Source organism: Microtus pennsylvanicus, chromosome 6, assembly GCF_037038515.1.
Source record: "Microtus pennsylvanicus isolate mMicPen1 chromosome 6, mMicPen1.hap1, whole genome shotgun sequence".
NCBI classification, from domain to species: domain Eukaryota; kingdom Metazoa; phylum Chordata; class Mammalia; order Rodentia; family Cricetidae; genus Microtus; species Microtus pennsylvanicus.
The window spans coordinates 57,923,757-57,942,571 of record NC_134584.1 but is presented as its reverse complement, the minus strand read 5'-3'; the positions used below and the strand labels follow the sequence as shown (position 1 = coordinate 57,942,571).

Sequence of the window (18,815 nt, the reverse complement as noted above, 5' to 3'; positions counted from 1 at the left end):
TTTCCTTGTCATTGTCCGGAACAGTATTCAGCCTGGTTGTGCAATCAGGTAACCAGTGTTATAAATTCAATCATTCAATCTAGCAGAGATAGACTTTCAAGAGGAAATGCAGCAACACAAGATTGCTATTAACTAGGCACAAATAAATCTCTAAGAAAGAATTCTCTTATCAGATGAAAAAAGATGCTGTTTTCTGCCTCAACTTGACAATCTTAAACAAAGACTTAACTTCTCTCTAATTCAAATAAAATTGTCATAAGCAGCAGGCATGGTAAGAGAGGAGACCACACTATGTGCCCATTCCCCCAACTGCCAACAAGACTCAGAGAGTCCACATTCTCGTTGCAGATTATTTTTAAATACCTTGTTGTAGTACACAGATTCGGAACTATATTGCTTGGAATTTTATTTCTCAAAGCATGAAGCTTCCATTACATCAAATCAGAAAATTAAATTACCTCCTTTACATTGAAGATCAAGCAGAAACCCTCCAATGACCTCACAGTGAGACACCATTCCTCTCTTGTGTTTTTAGTATTTTACATATATCTCTAAATTTACTGGTGACAGTGACTTTTTATAGTTTGGGTTGTGAGCTTAGCCTTTAATGGCTGAGCCATCTCTCCAGCCCCAAAATAACTTTAATACCTACCTATGTGTGATGTCTGATTTGTAGACTATAAACTCTAAGTTAAGATTCCCTGTCTCATGTATCTCTGTAGTCTTCAGAAGCCTTTTAGAGTCTTGGATGTACTCTCTGCTCCATAAATGTTCTGTTTAGTTTCAACTGTACATTCACTAAGCATTCCTCACTTGAAAAAACGTGACTAATGGATTCTTAGTGTGAAATGTCTTTTCTTTCATTTCTGGGATATCTTATTTTTGAATCATAATCTTTAAAAAATACCATAGCAGATCAGCACTGCGATTTGGGGGCGTTATTTCCTTACAAGAAAGTCCCTAGCCAGTATTGCCAAACATTATTCTTATGGGAATTTGCAGAGGTTTCTTTTGAAGGGCACCCATACATCTCCTTGTGACAGAGGAAAAGAGAAAGCCCAGAGGTGTATCAAGAGGCTAACCCAGAAAGACTATTGTGCTGCCTGTAAAAACTACGCGGTACCCAGGTCCTACATCTGAAAGACAGTAAGTATCTCTTTAATGGTTTTTCTGAGAAATTAACAGGTTTAATGTTTACGAAATATTTAGCACATTCCTATTAGGCCCATAGACAAGACTGGCTGAATGATTTACAATGTTTAGTCTAAAATAAAAACGCAGAGTCCTTTATGCCATGATTAAAATTTCAAGACAGCAACAGCAGAGCAGTTAGTGAAGCAAGCCTTCCTAAGCAAAGAACCTTCCCTGTGTGCACTGTCCCACACCTATGAAGCCAGGCCTGACCTTCCTAGGACAACTTCTGTGCAGTGGGAGGCAAAAGCCTGTGATTAGGACAGAAGCAAAATTCAAGTGCATTAAAGGAGCTGCAAGAAACCAGAAGGAGCTCCTAATTTTGTAAAAAGTTAAGTTTAACTTAAAAAAAATAAGTAAATAATACTCCTACATTGCTGGTAGGAGCAAGCTGGTACAGCCCCTTTGGATGTGAGTATGGCAATTTCTCAGAAAATTAGGAAACAACCTTCCTCAAGACCCAGAAACACCACTTTTGGGTACATACCCAAAGGATGCTCAATCATGCCACAAGGACATGTGCTCAACTATGTTCATAGCAGCATTGTTTGCCATAGCCAGAACCTGGAAACAACCTTAATGCCCCTCAACCGAAGAATGGATAAGGAAAATGTGGCACATTTACACAGTGGAGTACTACAGAGGAGAAAAAAAGTAACGACATTTTGAAATTTATAGGCAAATGGATGGAGCTAGAAAATATCATATTGAGTAAGGCAATTCAGACCCAGAAAGACAATTACCATATGTACTCACTCATAAGTGGTTTTTAAACATAAAGCAAAGAAAACCAGACTACAAATCACAATCCCAGAGAACCTAGACAACAATGAGGACCCTAAAAAGAGACATACATGGATCTAATCTACATGGGAAGTAAAAAAAGACAAGATCTCCTGTGAACATTGGGACCATGGGAGAGGGTTGAAGGGGAGGGGAGGGTAAGGGAGGGCAGCAGAGAAAAATGTATAGCTCAATAAAACCAATCAATCAATAAGTAAATAAAAAGATTTACATTTTATGCGTATGTCTTGCCCTCATGTATGAATGTGCACCACATGAATGCCCAGTTCCCCTATAGGCCAGAAGAGGGCCTCGGATCTCCTGGATCTGGAGTTACAATGATGCTGAGCACCACCTGAGTGCTGGGAACCAAGCTATGTCTTCAAGAGACACAAGTACATTTAACTGAGCCAGTTCTCCAGCCCCACTAAACTCAATTTGGGGAGAGCAGTTGTAGACGAAAGCGATCCTAGATTAAAGGAGTAGAGTTGTGAGCAGTCAGCAGTCCTCTGTTAAACTTTAGGACAGGATTAAATTTTAATGAGCTCCAATCATGTCAACATAGGAATGGCAACCACAATTGAGACGTGAAAGGCAGGCAATGGCCCATTATAAAGACTGAACACTACAAGGGCCTACAGTGTACCAACCACCACCGTATCATTTGAAAGCATATTTGTGTGAACAGTCATTTTACAGATTTAGGTGTACCATAGTGATATTGGCACGTAGTAAAATGGCATGCCATAAATACTTGGAGGATGTCTAGCAGGTCTCTTTCCCTTCTCGCTCCCAGTCCGGTTGTTCGAGTCAATTGCTCACAGCCTGGCGCTGTCCTTTCTGCTGCTCGTCCCGCCCCCGCCACTCCACGTGCAGGAGAGTGGGCGGCAGGAGTACTTCCGGGTGACAGAGGTCGGCCCCGGCAAGATGGCGGCCCCCTTGGAGCTCAGCTGCTGGGGAGGTGGCTGGGGGCTCCCTTCGGTGCACAGCGAGTCCCTGGTGGTGATGGTGAGGCCGCCTTGCGGGCCGGGGCGCGGGAGGACTGGACTGACTCGCTGCGGGCTCCGCTGGGGACGGACGGACGGGCGGGCTTCCCGCAAGCCACCGCTCTGGTCGGCCTGGCCGTGCGTGCTTTCTCCGAGCACGCCCGCCCGGCCTCCGCAGACCGACGTCCCTCGCAGCGCGAAGCCTGCGCGTCCCCGGCCGCGGACGGGGGAGGGGCGCCGTCGCGCGGGCAGCCTCAGAGCCGCCCTGCAGACTGCTCAGTCTAAAATGTCTCCTTGCAAACTCTGTTTCAGGCGTATGCCAAGTTTTCGGGCGCACCCTTGAAAGTGAATGTCATAGATAACACCTGGAGAGGTCCAAGAGGTACAGTATGAGCTTCCACACGCCCCTGTCTGCCCTTCTGACCCTGGCATCCCCTCTTGCGTTTAAAGCCATGGGTATCTAGAGTTTTAGCTTCTTAGAACGACCTTGGCTGTGGGCTGGTTGCTCGCTCTGAGTAGTAACTCAAAATGCAAGCCCAATCTGTGGAAAATAGGAGAAACGAAAATGTGCCCCAGACCTGCTCCTTGTGAAACTTCAAAAAAAGGCAAACGTTCTTACAGACAATCTCCCATGTGTAATTGGTCTAGTTTTTAAGTATTGTAATCTTCAAAATAGATCACGGTGTTTGCTTGTGTGTCAACTGTTTTTGATTATAGGCGATGTACCAATTTTGACGACTGAAGACAGCATTGTTTCTCAGCCTGCAAAAATACTAAACTTTTTAAGAAAACAGGTGGGTGGCTCCTTTTGAAGAAGTAGATCGTTTTCTGCATGTTACCCTATTATTATTTTAGACTGGGCTATACTCTAGTGTACCCTGACCAGCCAGGCTGGCATCAAATGCTAAGATTATAGGTGTCACCCATCACATCTGGCATCCTGTATGGCTTTTTGTTTGTTTTTGGTTTGGATTTTGGTTTTTAGAGACAGGGTTTCTCTGCATATCCCTGGCTGTCCTGGAACCCACGGTTGTAGATCAGGCTGACCTTGAACTCACAGAGATCAACCTACCTCTGCCTTCCGAGTGCTGGGACTAAAGGAGTGCTCAGCCACTGGACATGTTTTTGTTTTTGGTTTGGTTGGTTGATTGGTTTTAGTTGTTCAACAATAGGGTTTCTCTGTGAAGCCTTGCCTATCCTGGAAATCACTCTGTACACCAGGCTGGCCTCGAACTCACAGAGATCCGTCTGTCTCTGTGTCCCAAGTGTTTCGATTAAAGGGATGTGCAGCTACTGGGCTGGCTTTTATTTTTAATTCATCATAAGGTGGTTTTACTTTTTACAATTCATTGGGCAACTGGAAACACTTGGATTTTGACCACTGAGAAACAAAGACTTGCTTCTCAATGCCGTTTTTACTGTGATTTTGGAAGTCATAGTGAAGTTTATGCAATGTCTATTTTTGTGAATGTATTAAAATGGATGTAAGAGGATTCAGTTTAGTTATTCACGATTACTCTTTTTGATAACACTATCACTTTAGTCCCATTGTTCCTATACATTTCATGTTAAGTGTGACACCTGAGTTCCGACCGAATCTCAGCTGTTTTATTCGATCATTTATTCTTTTTTTCTTTTATTTTGGTACTGGAAATTGAATCTGGGGTCTTGTGGCAAGTAGGCAAGCACTCTGCCCCTGAGTGTATTTTTTAGAAAGTGCTTATCTGATAGCCATATACTTTATGAAATCATGTATCTGAAATGTGTGGAAATGTAAATATTTATGTAGTAAATCCATGATGTAAATACAAAGATTCAAATGAACATGAAAGTTATTGGTTTTTCAGTACTCTAAGAAAAAGAACGTGTACCATTATAATTTAAGCAAATTCTAAATTGAAGAGTTTCTTTTTTATGGAGAAAAACATTAGGGAGAACTATATATTTTTTTTCCTTTCTTGTTAAAAATAATTGCTTCTACGTGTTGACTTTGTATCACACGCCATACTCTGAACAAAGGTCATCAGTAAGTATGGAAACAATAGAAGTCAGCTGACACACGCAAGCAACTCTTGTTCACTTTGTGTAGGGTAATACGGTGTTGAGAACCCTCTTTGCGATCGGGAACAGCATTCCTTGGGTTAGTACTCCCCTCATAATGTCAGCTTTGGCATTTGTGAGGGAGAATCAGAGTTCTGCTTCATTTAGCTCCCTTGTCCTTGGGATGCTCTCTGACCTCTGAGAGGTTTTGTTTTGGTTTTGAATAGAAATACAATGCTGACTGTGAACTCTCAGCAAAACAAGGGGCAGACACCCTGGCTTACATCGCCCTCCTGGAAGAGAAGCTTCTCCCTGCCGTGGTGAGTGTCTCTGAATACTGCAGTATTGCAGGGACTAGTAAGAATGCTGTGGTCTGTTAGAAAGAACAAAAAAGGGGAGGAGTCTTCAGGAGTAAATTTCTCATATTAGTCTTGATATTATGAGTGAGAATGCTGTGGTCTGTTAGAAGGAACAAAAAAGGGGAGGAGTCTTCAAGAGTAAATTTCTCATATTAGTCTTGATATTATGAGTGAGAATGCTGTGGTCTGTTAGAAAGAACAAAAAAGGGGAGGAGTCTTCAAGAGTAAATTTCTCATATTAGTCTTGATATTATGACAAAACTGGATTCTCTTAGACATTTAGCTTCCCATTGAAGTAAATAGTTTGGTTTGCTTGCTTGGCTAGGGAAATGTTCTACCACTGAATTCCATTCCAACACAATCATACTGTTTTTGAAATAAATGCTGTTATTGGAAGATGAAACTTTGATGCATGTATAGAATTGGCTATACTGTAGTTCTTTCATTTGGTGGATATTTACAGAGCCCTCAGTATGCACTAGGCTCTATTCTGGCTACTGAGATACAGCAGTCAACAAAATTTATATGTTTAAAATAATCTCATTTCACCTTGAGCCATTGTATCTGAAAAACTTAACCGGAGGTACTTTCTTGAAGGACACTTCTGAAGAAGCTGTCAGACTGACAAGTGATGCTCATTTTAGCAGGAGAACATCCCTGTAATTGTTTTGCCTTCCTTTGGCAGCTTCACACTTTCTGGGTTGAGAATGACAATTACTTTACTGTGACAAAGCCATGGTTTGCCTCCCGTATCCCTTTCCCTCTGAGTTTAATCCTGCCTGGAAGGATGTCTAGAGGCGCACTGAATAGGATCCTCTTGACACGGGGAGAGCCACCCCTCTACCACATCCAGGAAGTGGAAGCTCAGGTAGGGAGTCTCCTAGCAAGCCCTCCAGGGAAGGGAGGAGAGAGGGGACTGGTCCTTACCTAGAGATGCTACCTCCAAAGTCTCCTTCATTCTTCTTAGATATACAGAGATGCCAAGGAGTGCCTCAACCTCCTGTCAAACAGATTGGGAACATCTCAGTTCTTCTTTGGTGACACGTGAGTAAATTCCCTTAAAGTCACTTTGCCGTAGCCACCTCTTTGATGTTTCCTGCAGTATATTTGAAAAGTTTGCTTGATTTATGGCTTTCTCTGTTCCATTACTACAAACACATCATGAAACTGCCTTGGTGGGAAACACTATTTTGAGTGACCTAAATCTGGATCCCCAGGCATGGCCACTCATGTTTGACTCTAGAATAAGCTAGCTCTTATCCCTTAAGAAGAAGAAGAAGAAAGTCCCTATGATTCTGCTACAGAAGATGAGAGCCCCACCCCGGTAGCCCCTGGGCTTCCTCCTCCAACGGGCCGTCTAGGGCATGCCCCTGTGGCCCACTGCACTGATCAGGAAGCCATGCTCTTCTTGTTGAACACCCTGAAGGAAGTCACTCAGCAGTTCCTCAGTCCCCAGGCTGGTGGTTGGTTTTGAGTTTGTGTGGACCCATATATACATAAATGTAATTTATCATTTGAATCATGTAAACAAGAGTTATTTCGATATGTTGCGTGTGCATGCATATTCAGTGAAATGTGAGTTAAAGCCAGTTTTCCCACCCCTCAGAAGATGGGTTTTTCACTTCAGAAGGGCGCCTGGGGGTAGAGCTGATTGGCAGAGCTCTCAAACAGCACGCATAAGGCCCCGGGTTCAGTCTTTAGCCGGGATTTACTGGGCTTTTATAGGAAAACTTTTTCTGTTGGCATTAATCTTCCATTAGCTTAATGTGCTGCAGATGGCTGTGATAGCATCGAGCGTGCCTCCACCCGGCTTCCAGTCCATAACATTTGTTTACAACCTCAGTTTCCTCTGAATAAAATAAATGGCTAGAATATTTTTAAAACTACTTAGAAGGTAAAATGCTGGCTGCCTCCCTTTTGGAATCAAAAATGGGAGCAAACCATTCAAAACATGATGTTGCCTATTAGACTTGACAGGCAGCTTGAAGAGCATTTTAAAATGTAGTCCAAGTTCGTCTGCCCTTAAGCGCTCCTGACAGAGTCCTTCGTCTCCAGGCCTTCCACCTTGGACGCCTATGTGTTTGGTTTCCTCGCACCTCTTTATAAAGTGCGTTTTCCCAAGGTTCACTTACAAGAGCATCTGAAACAGCTCTCCAATCTGTGCCGCCTGTGTGACGACATCCTGGGCAGCTACTTCAGACATGGGCCCACGGGTAAGTCAGCTTTAGCTAGGGTGTACTCAGATCGGGCACTTTAATGTCTCCTGGCAGCGCGCAAGAACTTGTTTGCGCATTGTCTTAGACTCTGGTTCATAGCTTCCAGACCTGGTGGTTTGCTCGCTACATCTGCTGCCATGTTCTTACGTACATGGAGAAAGAGCCATGTGACCCCGCCCCCCATCCTCTGGACTTCACACATTCTGTGTATCTTCTTTATAAGTATTGCCCCCCCCCCAAGTGGGTCACTTTCTTCTCAAGGATTAAAGTGCCTGTGTTGAGCCCCTGCTGAAGGTAGTGTTTACCCCATCAAATGGGCGGTCACTTTACATAATTCTCACCTGCTGCTTCCAGCACTCTCCCCTTGAACAGAAATCAGCAGCAGATTGACTTTGGTGAGGTCACCCCCATGGTTCTACTACTTGAAAATGATTGCAGCAAACTGGAGATAGAGTAAGTAGAGAGCTCTTGGCACTTAGGATGGCATTCTCTCTGACTGGGGGCCTGTGCTTAGGGGACTGGGCACTGAGTGTGGATATGTAGAGGTGGCTGCAGTGTTTGTCCTTCTGAGAAGCAGAAGTTGTGAGATAGCTGGCTTCAGCAGACTGGCTGTTTTTTATTTTACTTATTTATTTTTTATGGAGGATTCTCTGCTTTACATCTAGGGAAGTCTAGGAAATGGGAAGTTAGGGAGCTAAGTGGCATCCGACCTTGTTGCTCTGGGGCAGTGGCTAGCCAGCCTGGCTCCTCAGCTCTTCCATAGTTCCCAAATTAAAATGTCTGGGGATCAATCCCAGAAAGCTCTGCTTTTAAAAATTCCTTTAAATATCTTGGATGCCTGGTAAGTAGGTGTTAGGGAGTCGCTACCTTAGCAAGGCGTCTATAGTGTTACAGCCAGTGACCTGCGTGTAGTGACTAGGGAGGGGGCAGCACCGTCTGGAGAGCACCGCACCTTACTAACCCCTGTAGCCGCCTGCATGTCGTGTGACTCAGTGTCTCCCAAGAGCACAGTTCAGTCTTTTCCTTTCCGCTTCCTACGGAGCACTGCTGTCCCTCCTAACTGCCTTGAACCCAAATGTTTTTCTCGTTTTCAGTTTTCTTGTGGGGGGAGGGGGAGCAATTAGGATGATGGGTAAACCAAAATTTTCTTTTTTTCAATCTTCAACAGCTTGAAAGTCTTTCAAAGTTTGTTTTCTCTCCCTGATTTCTCTCCTGACTTCTCAGGCATCTCTCCAGCTGGACAAGAAATGGTAGACGTGAACCTGCGGAAACTCACACAACTTGTAAATAAGGAATCCAACTTAATTGAAAAGGTCGCGTTCCTTCATCATTGCTCTCCTGTCTGTTTTCTGGGTTGTGTGTTCACTTGACACTCTTAGTTTTAAAGAGTTTACTTTTCAAGAGGCTGTTTATATATACTTGGAGTGGAGATTGGTTTAATGTGGTGTTTTGAAGCCAGCAGTGGCCTGATTGTGCTGAGGGAAATTTGAGTAATTGTGTTGGGCCTGCCTTTTACTATATAGTTTGCACTGACCAAGTTGGGTGACATAAAAATTACCTTTAAAGAGGGCAAATCAGAAGCAAGCGTTGCTTGTTGTCCTTGCTGTCCTGAAGTCACTTTCTGTAGGGTCTAAGCATCCATGTTTTCTCTTCCATATCAGTAATGTCTTTTTCTTCTTCCCTCATGCCCCTTCTTTCTTATTGTTCTTCTTGGTGCTGAATGTGTTCTACATTATCTTCACCATTCAGTCCTTTATCACTTTGGAGATTCTCAATGTGCGAGAGACCATGAGTGAGTGGGTAGAGGAGAGAGCCAACAACGGCAGATTTGAGGAGGACTCTGATTGGAGGGATGTGAAAGGGCCGTGCAGATTCCCCCCTAGTGTGTGATAGACTTGATGCTTTCACATGCACTGAGGTAGAAGAGCTTCATAGGAGTCAGCAAGCCTTCTAGAGGCTCCGTGTGCGGATGCTGTTGTCCCATTTCATGGATGTGATGGTGCGAGTGTCATCACCTGCCCAAAGTCTTCTGGCTGAAGAAGGTAGAGAGGAGACTTACACCGTAGACATGGGGACACGAGGCGCCAGCAGTGTTGCGGTTCATTGTTCTTTCCCGTAGGCAGCTGCTCAGCTTCTAAGTACGATTGTGTGTCAGTCACGGAGAGGATGTGTCAGCTTGTCATGGTTCTTCTCTGGGATGGCCTTCTGTTGCCAGTGTCTCATGTGGTGTTGGTTTTGGAGAAGCTGTAGCGTTCATTGCTGTTCAAGTTTTTGTGGTGTGAGTTAAAGCCTGGGCAGGCTCTATTTGCTCAGTCTAATACACGTCCTATGAAGATGTGTGCAAAGTGCTAAGTGTGTTTACAGGAGCTCATTCGTCTATAGGAAGGCTGTTTAACATAGTTTCCTTTCCCTTTTTCTTTTTTTTTCTTTTTCTTTTTTTGTTTTTTCTAGATAAGGTTTCTTTGTGTGACAGTACTGTTATATAGTCCTGGCTGTCCTGGAACCCTCTTTGTAGACCAGGCTGACCTCAAACTCACAAAGATCCGCCTGCCTCTGCCTCCTGAGTTCTGGGATAAAAGGTGTGCATCACTACCACAGAGCTTCTTTCCATTTTCTGTATGTGATCCATGACAGATATGGCAGGGGAGTTATGAAATACCCACACAGGCAGAAGGTAAAACAGGAGCCCGTTCACTATTTTATACATGTCCACCTTGGGTCTTCATCAGCTTATAAAAGTCTTGTAAGACAAGCAGGCGTTCATATGTGCTCTTGTGTAGGAAGTGTGTGATGGCTGGTGAAACACAATAGGACAACTGGTCTGCCTAGCCACCACTGATCACAATTTATAGCAAAAATCTAGAGCGTAAGAGAAAGACTAATATTTGAGATACAGTTCTTGCTGGAAAGTAAGTGCTGCTCACCACAGTTGTTGCCTGGTCACAAGTTTTCCCTATTTGAAAATTAATAATTAGCCTTTTATTTTCTGTCTTCTGCAAACCTTACACATGCACACACACTTTGCCAAAATATTTCTTCCTTGCTTTGAAACCATACTGAGAAGTGGGGAGTTTAAAATATTCTGCATTTTTGCAGAGCTCTGAGAACAGCTTGTCTATTGGGGGAGTGATAGGATATTCTTTTCTGTTGGTTTTGTGGTTTAATGGCACTGCTTTCAAGTTGTTGAAAAAGTGAAGTTGATAGAGAACTCAGCATCAGTACTCTGGGGTGAAGATGGAGCTTGGAGACTGGCTAAATTCTGAGTAATCTCACCTGGTATTCCAGGGTGCTAATGTGTGTCTCGGACGTCTTGGCATTTTCCTAATGTACTTCATGTAATGGTGTCTCTAAGGTTGGCTCAGAAGTGATCCATGTTTGAAAGACCTCTGGACTAGATCTAAGGCCTTGTCCTTGCCACCGTTTCCCCAGCATCCTTTGGTCTACATACTCTCAACTGGGGAGGAGGGAGCTGTGTCGCATGGCATTCTGGCCATTTTCAATTTGGAAAAGAGGAGTAGTTTTTAAAAATTGTGTTAGAATAAGAAGACATGGGTCGTGATACTGGCATTAGAACCTGGAAAGGGGACTTCTCTTTTCTAAGCCTCATTTTGTCATCTCATGGAGGGTGGGACTGTGCCTGTTCTTCAGTGTAAGGGAAAGATTAGCAGAGCACATTTAGAGGTAAATGTTTACCGATACCTGCAGAGAGTATCTTAAGTGAGTCCCGATCAAGTTCAGCAGCATGTTCTTTTTTGTGGAACTTATAATTTTGTGAGGGGCTGAGTATGAGCCACGGTGCTTCTTGTGGATGCTGAGTCGGCTGGTATTTGAGATGACAGTCCTCATTTGTGAGCGGCTGTCAGAGAAATGTGTCAGTCCTGCCACCATGCAGTTCTCTTCTCTGTAGTCTAGATGGGGAGGGCGCAGTCCACCAAAGAGGAGCCTCAGCCGTAGTCAGATGTGTCTTTGTGCTTCCTACAGATGGATGACAATCTCCGCCAGAGCCCTCAGCTTCTTCCTCGGAAGCTGCCAACGCTCAAGCTGACTCCAGCAGAAGACGAGAATAATTCCTTACAGCGGCTGTCACCCTGACAGTCACAGCCTGTTGCAGCCAAAGTCTTAGGATTGTTTGCAGTAGTCGCTTATACTGAGTGCACGGAGACCAAAAGAAAACTGCCGTAATAGGTCTAAGGAAGACTGTGAAACAGAAGGAGCTGAACGTGACTTTCTTTTTAAACTAGGGAAGCTTTTATTTCATCTTGGCAGTGCATTTTGAATGCTAAGCAAGCGGGTGGGTGGGCGGGGCAAATACGTGGTACTGTATATAAAAAGCTGCCTTAATCATGGCAGATCTTTGCCTTTGGTTCAGGTGTTGCTGATGAAAAGCTGCAATTCTGTTTTGAATGTGCATTTTTAATTTCTTTAAGTTAATTTTTTAGCTTACTTTTCTTAGTCCTGTCTCAATAATTATTATGTGGCTCTTGGGCTGAGATCTTAATCTTCTTTTTAGAAGTCTGATGCCTATTTCAGGAACTAGGAAAAATAGAAATTATTTCAATAGAAAAGCCTGAATTTATCTTTAAAAAGCAGCAAGGAATGTGCTTCTTAATTATTCTCTTGTAGGTCTGATCCTCTTTGTGGTTTAGTGCCACACATGCAGCTGTTGAGGCGGTTATGTAATACGCATCTGATAGCACGTCAGTATGAATAAGTACTTCTGGTATGTCTGCTCTAAGCTAGCAGAGGCCAGTGTGGCAGCTTAAGCCTGTGTATTTTAGCACACCATTGCCTACTGTCTCAGTCTTGTATTAATTCCAGAGCTGGACGTCTAGCTTATCTTACTGTATTTAGCTGAAATCCCTAGTGAAGTGTGCTCAGCAAACTCTTAAGCATCCTTGGGATGAGGGATGAGCTACTATGAGGGTCCTGGAGGCACCTTCCATGTGTCTGGTCTGAGTGCTCCACACTTGACTCAAAACAGTTTGTTTCATAGTAAGTGTATCTTGTGCCCACACACTTTCTGACAAACTATTATTTCCTGTATATTTTTAAGTACATTTTCAGGATCCAAAGGAATAAGTCAAAAATAGCAAATTTCTAAGGCAATTTATATTTATTGGTTGCTGAATGAACTGTTCAACATTTGCTGAGTGTTATAATTTTACATATAATAGGAACATGCTTATTTTAGTGGCTGAGGTGCTTCTGTTGTTATAAAACCATTTCTGAGATTTTTAAAATACAAGACTGTGTTTTGGGTTAGTGTCTTAAAGGATTACCATGGTGCTCAGCGAAAGCTTACCGGAGTCTGTAGAAACCAGGCTGCGTTGTCTGGAGACTCAGCTGCTGCCAACAGAGCGTGGCTGCGTCTGGCTTGCAGCACCCTGGTTTGCTCTGTGTCTTGATAGATGAAAGCTTTACATGAGACAAGGTAGTCTACAGTCTTGTTCATCTCTTTGGGCACATTTAGGTCAGGTAGGCAGTGAGTTTCACAATACTTCTGTAAAAAAAGACTGTGTATGTGAGTGAGTGTGTACATGTGAGTGAGTGTGTACACGTGAGTATGTGTGTGCTGTGTATGTTGCTCATCTTGCTCATCTTAGGCAAATCACAACCATATGAAATCTGAGTGTTTTGTTTTGAAAGTCATGATCAAGAGGCTCCGTTGTCTCTCAGACTGATCTGTATTGGTTAGTACATTAATCAGATTCTGTTTATGCTTTAATCAGGGCTAGTCATTTTCAATTGTGATTTAATAGTAAACCTTCCAAGAAGTATTTGAAGTAGTTTACAGTAATAAAATACATGTAGAAATAGGACAGTTATTTTTGAAAAAAATAACAATTTCTAAGAGAAAGAACCATATCAACACTACTAGGCTGTAAAATCAAGTGTGAAATCTAACTCTGTGGGTAAAGCTCGAAGATAATACTGAGTGAAATTCTAATAAGGCTGCTGATGTCTAGATTAAACGTGTAAAACAGCAGTTCCCAACCTGTGGATCGATCAGCCCTTTCACGGGGTCATATATCAGATATGCTGCTTATCAATATTTATGATTCACATAGTAGCAAAATTCATTAGGAAGTAGCAGCAAAGATAATTTTCTGGTTGGGGTCACCACAACATGAGGACTGTATTGAAGGGTCTCAGCATCAGGAGGCTGAGAAGCGGTGTGGAAGAACGCAGCAGGTCATGTTCAGAAGACACTAGAGGTCAGCCAAGAGGTGTATGGTAATATTTTGTGCAGGAAACCCTTACTGAAAGGAGCTCATTGTAGAATCACAGGCATTTGCCCTTCTCAGTGGTGAGGATGACTGCTCGGAACTGCCTTTAGCCGTACATTCTGTAGCCCGTGTGCTTGAAGACCACATTTCTGAGATGCAGATCCAGGGTTGGGTAAGTAGGAACCTAAGTGCTGGCTCTCTTAGTTCAGCTTTGTTTGTCTAACAAGTGAGATGAGAGAAAACTAACCGAGCACAGGATGCTTTAGAGACAAGCACACAGAGAAGCTCTCAGTGGGAAGTGACTTCTTAGACTGGACAAAGGGCCCATGGTCACCCTGTCAGGATGTTTGTGCTTGAAGCTTGAGTTTGCTGGGAAGAGTGATCCATGGCCTTGACCAAATACTGTGAGCCATTGTCCTTTGGAGGTGATGATAGAGGACAGTATGAAAACAGGGACTCTGCTCATTTTTATTTTTGTTGATAGTACAGAGCTAGAAAAATTGGTTTGCTAATTCTCACAAGGGAATCCTGAATGAGCACTGTGTCACAGTGATGACCTAATGCTAAGGGCATTGCAGACAAGGAGGATGGGATTCTCAGAACTTTGACCTCATGAAAGGTTCACATTGCTAGCAAGTTTCAGTTGAAGTATATGAATTGTTTCAGGGTACTAGAGGACCCCTGGTGGAGTTTTTTTTAAAGCAACCATTTTTATTTGTAATCTCTAATAGTTTACTATTGATAAATAGAGTAACACCAAGGAACAGAGACGTTTATGCTAGAGCTAAGTTGAAAATCTTCAAAGTCTCAAAATGGAGGAACTAACATCGACAGAAGCAGAAGCTGGTAATGGAATATTTTAAGAAAACCACTTTGTTCAGGTAGCTTCATGTAATAAAGTGGGATTTGAATTGAATAGTGTTTCTTAGAGCCTCTTTCAAACATATGCACCTAACGAGCTTGTTAAAAATAATTTTTGATGGAATGGGTTAATTTTTTGACAGCCACAACCGTAACCACTCAGGAAATAAAGGCTGGAGTATGGGCAGGACGGACAAGGTGGCTCCGTAGTTAAACGAACTTGCTACTCTTGCTGAGGACTGAGTTCAGTGTCCAGGACCTATGGCAGGTGGTTACCCCCTAAACTGTAGCCCCAGGGGATCTGGTGCCACCTTCTGAAATCCATGAGCTCCTGCACTCACACTGTGCATTTACCCCCCTACACATAATTAACACTAAAATAAATTAAATATACATAGGAAGCTGAATGATAGGGCCATGGGTAGCTCACTGCTATTTTTGTAATGCCTTAAGAGTCTATAATTATTCAAAATAAAAGGGTTATTCAAAGCCAACTTAGTAGAGTTAAGTTTGTCACTATCTACCATGTCTTAAATTTTTAACACTGCAGACCTCGTATTTATTTAGTTCCAAATAAGAACTACATTTTATCTTACTAAAATTTTTACTTTGTTCTTGAGTCTAAGAAAAAGCAGCTGGGGTTTCTAACAAGTCATTCTCTGAAGTTCTCCTATGCTATACCAAGAAAGTTTTCTAAGAACTTTGCACCAAAAACTTATTTCCATAAAATATCAAAATGCTTACGATTTTATGTTTCTAGTCTGTGTATTTTTCCCTGTGACAGCTGGGTTCATATTCAAGGACAAAATATTTTGAGGCCTTTTTCTGTCTTTGTGTGGTCATTCTTTTTTACCTTGTATTTTTTTTTCTCTCTGTATGCACAGTGTGGCACTGTGCTCACAGACGTCGCCCTTTCGTTGTGGAAGTGTGACGTAGCTGTGCACTTCTATTGTAGAAGTGTGACATGGCTGTGCACTTCAGTTGTGGAAGTGTGACGTGGCTGTGCACTTCAGTTGTGGAAGTGTGACGTGGCTGTGCACTTCAGTTGTGGAAGTGTGACGTAACTGCGCACTTCAGTTGTAGAAGTGTGACGTAGCTGCGCACCTCTGTTGTGGAAGTGTGACGTAGCTGTGCACTTCCGTTGTGGAAGTGTGACGTGGCTGTGCACTTCAGTTGTGGAAGTGTGACGTAACTGTGCACTTCAGTTGTAGAAGTGTGACGTAGCTGCGCACCTCTGTTGTGGAAGTGTGACATAGCTGTGCACTTCCGTTGTGGAAGTGTGACGTGGCTGTGCACTTCAGTTGTGGAAGTGTGACGTAACTGTGCACTTCAGTTGTAGAAGTGTGACGTAGCTGCGCACCTCTGTTGTGGAAGTGTGACGTAGCTGTGCGCTTCTGTTGTGGAAGTGTGACGTAACTGCGCACTTCAGTTGTAGAAGTGTGACGTAGCTGCGCACCTCTGTTGTGGAAGTGTGACGTAGCTGTGCACTTCCGTTGTGGAAGTGTGGCGTAGCTGTGCACTTCAGTTGTGGAAGTGTGACGTGGCTGTGCACCTCAGTTGTGGAAGTGTGACATAGCTGTGCACTTCAGTTGTGGAAGTGTGACGTAGCTGCGCACCTCTGTTGTGGAAGTGTGACGTAGCTGTGCACTTCCGTTGTGGAAGTGTGGCGTAGCTGTGCACTTTGTTGTACAGCCAAGGGATGTAATTGATTGTATCTTGTGGTTATTATTAGAGTTAATCCTGAGCAAAGCCACAGCGTACATTTGGGTTGTGATGATTGCTCTTTGTATATGTTCTTGGTGGTTTAAAAAAAGAAAAAATAAGTTGTATGTTTATTCCCCCTTCTTTTGCTGTTGTTCAGTTCTGCGAAGTTTACATTTCTTTCTTAGTGTTTACATATTTCTTAGATTTTAAAGAAATCTGAGGTTATGTGAGACCATGGCTCAGTGGTTTCACCCTGAAAGGTTTTATTGAAGTGTCTTTGGAGTTCAGGATGCTGGTTTGAATAATGAGGTAAGTTGGGAGAGCTTTGGTTTTAAAGTGTTTGTAAAACCGTTTCGTGTAGAAGTTACTGTTGGGTGCTGTAGTCTCTAAGAGCCCAGGCTGCTTGTTGTGCAGTCAGGACTTGTCGTGACAGAAGCAAATGCGGACTCTGGAAATTAAAAAGACTTAAAAAATGTTTTTCCCCCAGAAAAATATTCCATGGATTACTTAAAAGAATTGGCGTTCTTGACCAATGATATAATAAAAGGGAAACTTGAGTTGATTGCTCCTGAATAGTGAGGGGTATGTTGTGAAGACTCTTACTCAAACAGAATAAAGTAGCTTCTTTAAAAGGAAAAAAGATGGACTGTTTTGTGCCCTCATTATTATTAATTTGAAATTATAAGGTAAAAACATTTAGTTTATGCAAGAGTAGTTTCTAAAAGGGTATTTGGCAGAATATATTGTTCTAATAAGTTTGGAAAATTCTGGATTAGGCAAAGCTGAGTTGCTGTAGGCTTTTCAGAACCTTTGATGTGTAAATGTGTGGCTTGGTTTCCAGCTTCAGAGATGTTTGATTTTATTAGCAGAGAGGACAGTCTGAACGAGGGTGCATGTGAGCACATGGAGAGAGGACAGTCTGAACGAGGGTGCGTGTGGACACATGGAGAGAGGACAGTCTGAACGAGGGTGCGTGTGGACACATGGAGAGAGGACAGTCTGAACCTGGGTGCGTGTGGACACATGGAGAGAGGACAGTCTGAACCTGGGTGCGTGTGGACACATGGAGAGAGGACAGTCTGAACCTGGGTGCGTGTGGACACATGGAGAGAGGACAGTCTGAACCTGGGTGCGTGTGGACACATGGAGAGAGGACAGTCTGAACCTGGGTGCGTGTGGACACATGGAGAGAGGACAGTCTGAACCTGGGTGCGTGTGGACACATGGAGAGAGGACAATCTGAACGAGGGTGCGTGTGGACACATGGAGAGAGGACAGTCTGAACCTGGGTGCGTGTGGACACATGGAGAGAGGACAGTCTGAACGAGGGTGCGTGTGGACACATGGAGAGAGGACACAGTCTGAACCTGGGTGCGTGTGGACACATGGAGAGAGGACACAGTCTGAACGAGGGTGCGTGTGGACACATGGAGAGAGGACACAGTCTGAACCTGGGTGCGTGTGGACACATGGAGAGAGGACAGTCTGAACGAGGGTGCGTGTGGACACATGGAGAGAGGACAGTCTGAACCTGGGTGCGTGTGGACACATGGAGAGAGGACAGTCTGAACGAGGGTGCGTGTGGACACATGGAGAGAGGACAATCTGAACGAGGGTGCGTGTGGACACATGGAGAGAGGACAGTCTGAACGAGGGTGCGTGTGGACACATGGAGAGAGGACAGTCTGAACCTGGGTGCGTGTGCACACATGGAGAGAGGACACAGTCTGAACGAGGGTGCGTGTGCACACATGGAGAGAGGACAGTCTGAACCTGGGTGCGTGTGGACACATGGAGAGAGGACAGTCTGAACCTGGGTGCGTGTGGACACATGGAGAGAGGACAGTCTGAACCTGGGTGCGTGTGGACACATGGAGAGAGGACACAGTCTGAACGAGGGTGCGTGTGGACACATGGAGAGAGGACACAGTCTGAACGAGGGTGCGTGTGGACACATGGAGAGAGGACAGTCTGAACGAGGGTGCGTGTGGACACATGGAGAGAGGACAGTCTGAACGAGGGTGCGTGTGGACACATGGAGAGAGGACAGTCTGAACGAGGGTGCGTGTGGACACATGGAGAGAGGACACAGTCTAAACCTGGGTGCGTGTGGACACATGGAGAGAGGACAGTCTGAACGAGGGTGCGTGTGGACACATGGAGAGAGGACAGTCTGAACGAGGGTGCGTGTGGACACATGGAGAGACGACAGTCTGAACGAGGGTGCGTGTGCACACATGGAGAGAGGACAGTCTGAACGAGGGTGCGTGTGGACACATGGAGAGAGGACAGTCTGAACGAGGGTGCGTGTGGACACATGGAGAGAGGACACAGTCTGAACGAGGGTGCGTGTGGACACATGGAGAGAGGACACAGTCTGAACGAGGGTGCGTGTGGACACATGGAGAGAGGACACAGTCTGAACGAGGGTGCGTGTGGACACATGGA

The 18,815-nt window shown here is 44.1% G+C and overlaps 1 protein-coding gene across 3 annotated transcripts; it reads left to right on the top strand.

Moving 5' to 3' along the window:
- The first annotated feature begins 2,843 nt into the window (after nucleotides 1-2,843).
- On the top strand, nucleotides 2,844-18,325 carry Mtx3 (metaxin 3). Of its 3 annotated transcripts, XR_012910900.1 has the most exons (10): nucleotides 2,844-2,982; nucleotides 3,273-3,342; nucleotides 3,678-3,754; nucleotides 5,228-5,320; nucleotides 6,045-6,227; nucleotides 6,327-6,403; nucleotides 7,415-7,572; nucleotides 8,800-8,888; nucleotides 11,557-15,718; nucleotides 16,134-18,325. XR_012910900.1 is itself a non-coding variant. In XM_075976318.1 (9 exons), the coding sequence occupies exons 1-9, from the start codon at nucleotides 2,902-2,904 to the stop codon at nucleotides 11,665-11,667; spliced, it is 939 nt and encodes a 312-aa protein (XP_075832433.1). In that variant the 5' UTR covers nucleotides 2,844-2,901; the 3' UTR covers nucleotides 11,668-18,325. The 3 variants fall into 3 exon arrangements, 1 of the variants encoding a protein (XP_075832433.1); XM_075976318.1 differs by having other exon boundaries at nucleotides 11,557-18,325; XR_012910901.1 differs by lacking the exons at nucleotides 11,557-15,718; nucleotides 16,134-18,325 and adding an exon at nucleotides 7,930-8,028 and having other exon boundaries at nucleotides 2,867-2,982.
- Nucleotides 18,326-18,815: the final 490 nt, after the last annotated feature.